A 10,962-nucleotide genomic window follows, 5' to 3' on the forward strand; every position below is an offset into this window, starting at 1 on the left:
AAGAACCGGTAGATTGCGTCATGCTATTCTGCTGGCCAGCCAGTGCCCATGACGGGTTACGCTTGGCTCAAGCGTCTAGTCACAACACTTCTGGCCGTGCTGGCAGTTGGGTATACCTGCTTTCACTTCTACGATCAGACAATCGCATCGCCCACTTGTCCCACTTATTTTGCCTGTGCTTGTGTCTTTGTGTCATTATTTGTCACTTGTGTGTTAATTATTTGTGATTTAGTGTGTGCCTTTCGACTATGTCAACCTCGATGCGTTCCTGTCCTGGCCGTATTGGTCGCCCATGTGTAACCTTTATGAGCCGGATAGATGTGGATCCTCACCCTGTATGTCAGGCGTGTAGAGGAAAGAGATGTTTGGTAGAATCTCCCACTATTATAGGCAGTGGTCAACCTCCCAATGGGATAGATATTGTTCTCATCAGAATAAGCCACACAAAAGCCACACAAAAGACATTGTTCTCTTCCTCCCTTGGTAAGTGGTGAGAAGAAACTCAAGATAAGTTTGGCATTTAACGTTGTCCTCCATCCAAGTTCTGCCTGTCAGCATCCCTCCGAGGTTTCTGTCACGGAGGACGATGGCCCTAATTTCGTGAACGTATCGCTGGAGAGGTAGAAGGTGTCATTGGGAAGTATGGCGTACCAGGTGAAAATGAGAGTGGTGAGAGACTGGTAGATATGTGTGTTGAGCAAGAGATGGTGATAAGTTCTAGTTTTTTCAAAAAGAAAGATAAAAACAAGTATACATGGGTAAGAGTGGCAAATGGAACAGTGGTAGAAAGGGCATTAATGGATTATGTGTTGATAACCAAAAGAAAGTTTGGAAGATTGAAAGACGTGCACATGTTTAAGGGTATGGCTAATGGTATGTCTGATAATTTTTTGGTGGAAGGAAAATTAGTAGTAGCAAAAGAGTGGGGGAATAGAGTAGGTGGATGTAAAAGGGAGCTAGTGAAGGTTGAAGAGCTAATAAAACCCAGGGGTAAAAAGTATTTATCAAGAAAGGTTGAAAATGGCATATGATGCAGTGAAAGTAAGAGAAACAGGTAATTTAGAGGAGGAGTGGAAGTTAGTAAAAGAAAATTTTGTTGGGATTGCAAGTGATGTGTGTGGCAAGAAGTTTGTTGGAGGCAGCATGTAGAAGGGCAGTAAATGGTGGAATGAAGGAGTGAAGGTAAAAGTGGAAGAGAAAAAGAGGGATTTTGAAGAATGGCTGCAGAGTAATAGTGTAGAGAAGTATGAAAGATAGAGAGAGAAAAATGCGGAAGTAAAGTGCAAGGTAAGCGAGGCAAAAAGGGCAGCAGACCTGAGGTGGAGTCAGGGACTGGGTCATTCATATGAAGAGAATAAGAAGTTTTGGAAAGAAGTGAAGAGAGTAAGGGAGGCTGGTTCAAGAACTTAAGAGACAGTGAAAGATGTAAATGGAAGGTTGTTAAAAGGAGAGAAGGCAAGGAAAAGGTGGGCGGAATATTTTGAAAGTTTACTGAATGTTAAGGATAATAGGGAGGCAGATATAATTGCTGTTGCAGATGTTGAGGTGCTGGTGATGGGAGATGAGAATGAGAGAGAGATTACAAGAGAGGAAGTGAGGAGGGCACTAGATGAAACGAGAGTAGGAAAAGCATCTGGTATGGATGGTGTGAGAGCTGAGATGTTGAAGGAAGGGGGTGTGACTGTACAGTACTTGAATGGTTGATGAGATTGTTTAATATGTGTTTAGTGTTGTCAATGGTACCAGTAGATTGGGTTTGTGCGTGTATTATACCACTATATAAGGGTAAGGGAGATGTGCATGAGTGTTGTAATTCAAGGGGTATTAGTTTGTTAAGTGTAGTTAGAAAAGTATGGTAGAGTACTGATTAATAGGATTAAGGATAAAACAGAATGCAATCTTAGAAGTACAGGGTGGTTTTAGAAGAGGTAGGGGATGTATGAATCAGATTTTTACAGTTAGGCAGATATGCGAGAAATATTTAGCAAAAGGTAAGGAGGTGTATGTTGCATTTATGGATCTGGAGAAAGCGTATGATAGAGTTGATAGGGAAGCAATGTGGAATGTAATGAGGTTATATGGAGTTGGTGGAAGGTTGTTGCAAGCAGTGAAAAGTTTCTACAAAGGTAGTGAAGCATGTGTTAGGATAGGAAATGAAGTGAGCGATTGGTTTCCGGTGAGAGTGGGGCTGAAACAGGGATGTGTGACGTCGCCGTGGTTGTTTAATTTGTATGTTGAAGTGGTGAGAGGGGTGAATGCTCGAGTGCTGGGACGAGGATTGAAACTGGCAGACGAGAATGACCATGAATGGGAGGTAAATCAGTTGTTGTTTGCGGATGATACTGTACTGGTTGCGGACGCAGAAGAGAAGCTTGGCCGATTAGTGACAGAATTTGGAAGAGTGTGTGAAAGAAGGAAGTTGAGAGTTAATGTGGGTAAGATAAGGTTATGAGATGTACGAGAAGGGAAGGGGGTGCGAGGTTGAATGTCATGTTGAATGGAGAGTTACTTGAGGAGGTGGATCAGTTTAAGAACTTGGGGTCTGTTGTTGCAGCAAATGGTGGAGTAGAAGCAGATGTACGCCAGAGAGTGAATGAAGGTTGCAAAGTGTTGGGGGCAGTTAAGGGAGTAGTAAACAATAGAGGGTTGGGCATGAATGTAAAGTGAGTTCTTTATGAGAGAGTGATGGTACCAACTATTATGTATGGATCAGAGTTGTGGGGAATGAAAGTGACGGAGAGACAGAAATTGAATGTGTTTGAAATGAAGTGTCTAAGGAGTATGGCTGGTGTATCTCGAGTAGATAGGGTTAGGAACGAAGTAGTGAGGGTGAGAATGGGTGTAAGAAATGAGTTAGCAGCTAGAGTGGATATGAATGTGTTGAGGTGGTTTGGCCATGTTGAGAGAATGGAAAATGGCTGTCTGCTAAAGAAGGTGATGAATGCAAGAGTTGATGGGAGAAGTACAAGAGGAAGGCCAAGGTTTGGGTGGATGGATGGAGTGAAGGAAGCTCCGGGTGATAGGAGGATAGATGTGAGAGAGGCGAGAGAGCGTGCTAGAAATAGGAATGAGTGGTGAGCGATTGTGACGCAGTTCTGGTAGGCCCTGCTGCTTCCTTCAGTGCGTTGGATGACCGCGGAGGTAGCAGGAGTAGGGGACTTAGTGTTATGAAGCTTCATCTATGGTGGATAACGGGGGAGGGTGAGCTGTGGCACCCTAGCAGTACCAGCCGAACTCGGTTGAGTCCCTTGTCAGGCTGGGAGGAACGTAGAGAGAAGTCCCCTTTTTTTGTTTCAGTTGTTTGATGGCGGCTACCCCCAAAATTGGGGGAAGTGCCTTGGTATATGTATGTATGTATCTCTGTGTCAGTAATGTGCTTTATGAAATTGATCTTGTAAGTATTGCGGATCCCCTGGCTACAGCAGCTCCACTCCCTAAGCTAGATCTGCTAGATGCTTTTATTCCAGACTGCTGTGTTGTCTAGTTCCCCCTCACTCCTCACAAGTGGGCTGATTGGGAATTTATACCTCTCTGATTATGTAGATAAAATGTTCCCGTTAGGGAGTGTCTCCTATCAGAACAGTTGAAGCATCTCCTCATTCCCATAAGGACCTTAGAGTTGAGATTGTCATTTCCCCTCGTACCGAGGCAGCCTTATTTGTTCTAATGAGAAGGGCTTGCTTCATATGCCTAAGGGTCCTTAGCCAAAAACTACTCTAAAAGTTTTTGGGGGAATAGTTTCCTTGAGCACATGATATACGCGGGTTTGCTGCAACCCTTGCATTCCGCAAAAACCACCCGGTAGTTTAAGTGCTAAAAGTAGGAGTTTGGAAGAGACAAACCACTTTTATGAACCACTTCCTTAAAGATTGCATACACATTTTCTGTAGTCTCGAAGAGACAAACTCCATGTATAAACCACTACCTGAAAGATTGCATACGCAGGTCCTTAGACACTTTCTATAGGACCCATTCTTGCTGCACAGCAAAGTCTAATTTAAGCTCTCATAGGACAAGTGACCGCTTCTATCCCAGGCATCAGTTACTCTGTATTATAAGGGTGTTTATAAGCATAAAGGCAAATAGCGATTTTGATCGAACTTGAACCCCTCACTTAAAATCTCCCTAATGCAGCTAAGAATGCCTTTTGTTTGTTGACTGATATATAAATGATGTATTGCATATCGTCGTCGTCGGCGCCCACTTGTGTCCGAGTATTGGGGTCTGTCGTTAGCCATCAGCCTCCTATCTGTGGGGTGGGTGCTTATGTCTGATGTGGCTGTTAAGTCCTAGTCTGTGGTGGAAGAGTCGCGGACAGTGTTCACAAGGGAGGGTAGGTGGTGGGCGGGGCTGTTCTAATCGCTCTCTCCTTCTTCTCCTCCTAGCCTCTTCATTTTGTCTCCTCCTCTCCTCGAAGTCCACGGTGCCATGGTGTACTGTACTCCTCCAGGTTTTCCTGTCCCTGGCTGTTTCTTCCCATGAGGAAAGATCGATGTCAGTTAGAGCCAGGGTGCACTTTAGTTGATCTTTATAGCGCATTTTCGGGGCTCCTCGTGGTCTGGTGCCCTGGGTCAGTTCTCCGTAGAATATTTTCTTTGGGAGCCTAGATGGATCCATCCTATGCACGTGTCCTATCCAGCGAAGGCGGTGGTGGATGATGGTGGCCTCCACGCTGGTCAGCGAGGCACTTTCTAAGACTTCAATGTTGGTGGTGTGGCTCTCCCAGGGGATTTTCAAGATCTGCCTCAGTTTCATTTGTTGGAAGCGTTCTAGGTTTTTAAGATCGTTTTTATATAGCGTCCATGTTTCACATGCATACAGGAGCGTGGAGAGGACTACTGCCTTGAACACCATTATTTTGGTGGTCATTGTCAGTGCGTGGTTGTTAAATACGCGGCAGTTGAGTCGGCCAAAGGCGGAGTGGGCTGCCCTGATCCTGTTCTCCACGTCCTTTTTGCTTGTGGGAGCTGATGTTAGGATGCTCCCTAGGTAGGAGAACTGGTCCACCTGTTCTAACGGTTGGTCATTCACTGTGGTATTGAAGTTGGGGAGCATCAGTCCTGGTGGATGTTGGACGAGGGTCTTGGTTTTGTCTGTGTTGACTTGCATCCCAAAACGTTCGTAGGCAGAGTTGTATGCATCAGCTAACGACTGCAGGTCCTCTGCCGTCTGACCTGAGGTGGCATTGTCGTCAGCATACTGCAGTTCTCGCACTGCACACAAGGTGGTCTTGGTTCTGGCGCGGAGTCTAGCGAGGTTGAAAGCGCCTCCATCCATGCGGAAACGTAGGTCGACTGAGGGTGTGTCTGGGGGAATCTCGTTGAGCATTGCTGCGGTGTATAGCGAGAAACACGTTGGGGCCAGAACACAGCCCTGCTTCAGGCCGCCGTTGATGGGGAATGGGTCTGAAAGAGAGTTCTGGTGGCAGACTCTCCCAACCATTCCGTCATGGAGGGCACGCACCAGCTTGACAAAATCGGGTGGGCAGCCATATCTTTTGAGGACAGCCCACATGGCAGGTCGAGGTACTTTGTCGAAGGCCTTTTTCAAATCCCAAAAGATGAATATTATGGGCTGTTGTTGTTCGAGGCTCTTCTCTTGCATATACAGTATTAATATTACAAGTCACTTGATGTTCATATCTCTTCACTCTGGTAAAGCTCTTTGGAATGGGATTGATGTGATCTATTTCTGATGTCATGGTATATACACTACTGAAATATTTGTTTGTAAATTAGTACCGTAATTTTGGGCAATTTGATTTCTAAATTTTACTTAATCTAACCATTGTCTGATTTGCTTTTTTCAGTCTTTCATTAAACTCCAATTCTAAAGTTCCTAAATATTTAAATGATTTTACATCATTAATCCTTTCTCCTTCTAATATTTCATCTTCCATTACATATTCCATTCTCATCATCTTTGTCGTTCTTCTATTTATCTTAAGCTCAACCTCATGTGATATTTCATGCATTCTGGTAAGGAAGCATTGCAAATCCTGTGATGTTCTGCTAATAAGTTTTGAGACAAAAACTTAGTAGTTTAAATTTTTCTATACCTGATTTTAGTATTTATCTTTGAAACTGTTGTTCAATTAGCTCATTAAACATGTTATTAAGAATTGTCATGTTTCTGTTCATCTTTTGCATTAAGATCTTGGAATTACAGATTGGTCTCCTTGGATACTTCTTACTTTTTTATTTTTTTTTAAATGTTCTTATCCATCAGGAAGAATTAGGCAACAGTTTTCTTTAAACTGCCATTCAAGAGAAAATTTAATTCTCAGTCTGTATTTTCATTTTATGTTGACAACTTCATTCAGACTTCTTTAAAAAAAAATTATGATTTTTTTAGGATTCTGCTGATAGATTGGGAGACATTTCTGAAGAGGATGAAGACAGTTCAGATGACAGTGACATGGAAGATGGGCCCAGTGCATCTAACGGTATGAAAAATGGGAGGTTGAAGAAGGGCAAAGCCACTCCAAAGGTTACCAAAAAGCGAGGCAAGGCTAGAGTGGAGGTAGAGTATGATCATCATGAAGCTGAGAAACCTAAAGTTAAAGTTTTTTCATAAATGAATTGTATTTTATTGAAGAAAATTTGTTGTTTCGAAATGAATAAAAGGAAAGAAGGTAATGTTTATATAACTTTATACCCAAATTATTATTAGTGAAAGCTAAATTTTTATGCAAATGTGTAAGATTATTTGTTCCTCAAGTAAACCCTGTAGGAAGTTATTACTTTGAGAGGTATGCCGAAGGTTATGCTAATGGTTTTTTTTTTTACTTTCCTTTCATTCCTATAGGTCTTCTATAACCTAATCATGAGGCCCTTGTTTTCAAACTCAAACAGATGGGTGTAGGTGGGACTTTTCTTAACATAATCATTGAATTTTTAAGCAATAGATTGCATATCATATATGGTGTTAATCGGGGTAGTTTTCTCAGCCTAATACTGTACTTTTCATGCTACTGTATATACACATATGTAGTTTGGACTAGAAAATAAGATCATTGCATATCGTAAGCAGATGATACTACACTTTTTGCATCAGTTCCATCTGAAAGACCTATAGGTGGTGAATCCCCTAATTATTATTATTTGGTAAACTACAACCCTAGTTGGAAAAGCAGGATGCTTAAAGGCCAAGGGCTCTAACAAGGAAAATAGCCGAGTGAGGAAAGGAAATAAGGAAATAAACTTTAGTACCTACATTAAAATATATCTTAAACATCTAAACTAAAAAACATTAAAGAAAAACAAGAGGAAGATAAAGTAAATGGAATAGTGTTCCCAAGTGTACCCTTAACTCAGGCAAGAGAACTCTACTCCAATATAGTGGAAGACCATGGTACAGAGGTTATGGCACTACCCAGGACTAGAGAACAATGATTTGATTTTAGAGTGTCCTTCTAGAAGAGCTTTCTCATCTAACCTTACCAAGAGGAAAGTAGCCACTGAACAACTACAGTGCATTAGTTAACCCTTTGGCCAAAAAAGAATTATTTGGTAACCTCAGCAGTGTCAGGTGTATGATGACAGAGGAGAATATGGAAAGAGTAGGCCAGACTATTCTGTGTATGTGTAGGCAAAGGAAAAATGAGCCATACCCAGAGAGAGGGATCTAATGTAGTACTGTCGGACCATTCAAGGGACCCAATAACTCTCTAGCGGTAGTATTTCAATGGGTGGCTGGTGCCCTGGCCAAACTACTATCTTTGGTAGCATCACTCTTATAATTGATATTGAATGACCACCCTTTGATGCCAATTGCTATATAAAGACACTTAAATTCTTACTTATGAGGTCTGAAGAATACTGACATGAAAAAAAGAAACGACAGCATGAATAGCAATGCCATCAATATCAGCGTCTGAAAAGAAATTTAATTTCAGAAAATAGAGAGTACAGTACTGTAATCTAATGATGGTAATGAGACACATTTTGGCTTTCAAGATATTTTGCAAAAAATAGGATCAAATCAGAAGTTATTTCTTTGAACCAAACAAAATTCTTAATAAATACGCATTCCTACAATTGACTAATGCCGAGTTTCAACTGCCCCTCTCGCGTGGTATTCATTATAAAAAATACACTATCTCTACGTGGAATTTTGAAAATTCAGATTACTGCAGTTTTGGGTAGAACATCTATATTCCGTGTTTCCAATAGTCTTTTATGAAACCATTGTTTTATTGCTAAAACGTCCATTTTTTTTTTTTTTTTTACATTTGGGCAAGCTTAACTGGTCCCTTATACAACCCTTCTGTGACCATGGTACCTATTTATTTACATGTTCTTAAAAAATTTGAAGGAAATACATTTATGTTAATATCCGGTATACTGTAACACCACAATTTTGTATGGCTCCCTCAGGAAGAGAATATACAGTATATTAGTTTGCTTTTCTCGATAGTATCATATATAAATGTTTGCTGCAAGTCTCTAAGTTATAGAGATTTAGGTAAATTTAGTGTGCGGTACAGATTATGTAGCATGAAGTTGAACCCTAACAAACTCTAATATGATTGTAAGTAGGTTGTGGTTAGTGGCTCCTCTATTTCCAGATCTTTACATTGACAATGTGTCGTCTATATAAAACTTATTTAAAAGTCTAGGTGTGATTCTTGATTGCAAATTTATTTTTGAAAGTGTGATCTGTTTCTTCATCAGTTGCACAAAAAATTGGCTTATTGAGGAAGTCTTGAAACTTTTGATGATCAGTCTATCCTGATCAGATGTTTTAATTCTTTCAGTCTACCTTTTTTTGAGTATTGTTCTCCTGTATTGGCTTCAGCTTCTGACTCATCTTGATTTGTTGGATAGAAACTTGCAGTCTATTAAATTCCTTATTCATGATCTGGATATTAATCTCTAACACTGGCATTCAGTTAGTTCTTAATGGGGGTTGCATAAGATTTTTTGTATTTCAAACTATCCATTGCATTTGAATCTTCCAGGCTATACCATCTAGTATGTAGTGCTAGGTATGCAGTTAATTCATGCCTCCATCATAAAGCATAATACTACTCAGTGACCAGCCTCAGAAGTTCAAAACATTTTGCAAAACCTTTTTCTGTTGAACAGGTCGACATAAGTCTCATTTTATAGTTTATATATGACTAACCCATTTCAATGTCACTGATCTTAAATTATTTTGTTTTTTATTATATATGCGGTAGTTTATTTGGTATTTCCTTTTCTTGCTTGGTCACTCTCCCCTTTGGAGCCCTTGGGCTTGTAGCATTCTGCCTTTCCGAGGGTTGTGGCTTGGTTAGTACAGTAATAATGATAGTAATATCTTGCTAAGCTTCCCACTTCTGTAATTCAACCATACTCCAATTTTCATTTTTTATTGAAGAATATATCATTTAGGTGATCCATGTTAGTCTAGAGATATGACTTGGTTGTAATAATCTACAAGTAAGAGTTTCAAAGCATCTTGTACAGTATCATGTAATTTTCCCTTAAACAAATGCATTTTAACTTTAGTACTGTAGTACTGTGGAATTTCCAGTTTATTTTAGTTACCCTTCTTCTGTTTTGTTTAGTTTTCTATTCCCTGTACTTTTACACTTTCAATTTCTCTTGGTAACTTCATTTTCTTGTTCCTGCCATCTTTTATACCATTAATATTTATTTCTGTTCATCCTCTTGTACTGTTTTATTTCAATACTGTATCGAGTTCACTGTATGTTTTAGTGAAGCAACTTATCTTTCACTTTTGACGAGCCATCCTAGCTGTGTTCTGTGTTGAATGTTCGTTTACTATTCATTGGATGTTTAACCTTACTTGTCCTGTATTTCAGTAACTCATGAATTTTAGTTGTATAGATATTTATAAATAAGAGCTTGGTCCATTTATTCAAATGACTTTATTATTGAACAATGACCACGGTCAATCTGAAATGAACATAAAACATATTTAGAATAAATGATGAACAATGTATATAACTCAAATGAACATAAAACATATTAAGAATAAATGATGAACAATGTATATAACTCAATGTTTATAACCCTCTATCTCCCCCCAAGTTTTTAAACGGCCTTTTAAAATGTCTCTCGTGGAGGTCGGTTTAAAACTGATGTCAAAACATTGGGTGGCAATTAAACGTCCAAATTATAGGTTCATGAACACTAAACTCCCGCTAGCACGTGAAGGAACGGAAACTTGAAAAACAATTATTGTCATGTGTTGATCATGATGACACTATAGCTAGTTCATCTCGAAATCGCAGTGCCATGCTGGCGGTCGACGGGTACGACTGGACTTGCGTTGCTCCAAATTTGGCATGGCAGGAGTTAACTGCGATGGAGAGTTTGTGCTATCATTGGGAGGCGGAATCTCTGCTTGATGATTCGCAGTGTTACCGAGGTCGTTGGGATAGCATTCCGGAGCAGCAACATCAAAATGAATGTCAGGGGTAGTACCACTTGGTAACGGCAAAGTGGTCAATGGAAGAGTACCATGTGTGTCCGGATTTTGGGTTGTCGGAATGGTGTCCTTCGCAATGGTCTCAGACGTTTTAGTGGTCGAAGGATTGGCAATCGGTACAATCTGATTCCGATTATAGTCATCTCTAATTGTACGGACTTCTGGAATACTCCTGACAGGCACGTATTGTCTCAAAAACTTCCGGTTCCTTAGCGTGACCCTACCAGAGCCATCAACTCTGATGACGTATTGGTCGAATTGGCGGACTTCTATGATGACACCGGTTTTGTCCCATTTCAGGGGGTGATTTCCTGTTTGATTTTGGATGCGAACCCGGTCACCTACGGACAGTGGGGGTAGTCTCTTAGTGTGCTCTGATAAACGCTCTCCCTGTTTAAGGTGTCGATGTCTTAGGGCCTCCTCTCTTGCATCGAGTGTTTCCTTCCACGTGTCGTGGGGACGGTACCTGCCGGGCAGGACAGGTATGAAGTCTCTGATGGGACGACCAAATACACATATTGC

At 40.7% G+C, this 10,962-nt stretch overlaps 1 protein-coding gene across 1 annotated transcript in view; it reads left to right on the forward strand.

Annotated features, from left to right (window-relative positions):
* Positions 1-6,638, forward strand: part of Rbm13 (RNA-binding motif protein 13) — a 45,457-nt gene extending 38,819 nt beyond the window's left edge. The window contains exon 8 of the mRNA XM_068381434.1: positions 6,355-6,638. Within this exon, the coding sequence (XP_068237535.1) occupies positions 6,355-6,576 (222 nt within the window). The 3' untranslated portion in view covers positions 6,577-6,638. The remainder of the gene's footprint in view (positions 1-6,354) is intronic.
* Positions 6,639-10,962: the final 4,324 nt, after the last annotated feature.

This window comes from Palaemon carinicauda, chromosome 10 (genome assembly GCF_036898095.1).
Source record: "Palaemon carinicauda isolate YSFRI2023 chromosome 10, ASM3689809v2, whole genome shotgun sequence".
Lineage (NCBI taxonomy): Eukaryota > Metazoa > Arthropoda > Malacostraca > Decapoda > Palaemonidae > Palaemon > Palaemon carinicauda.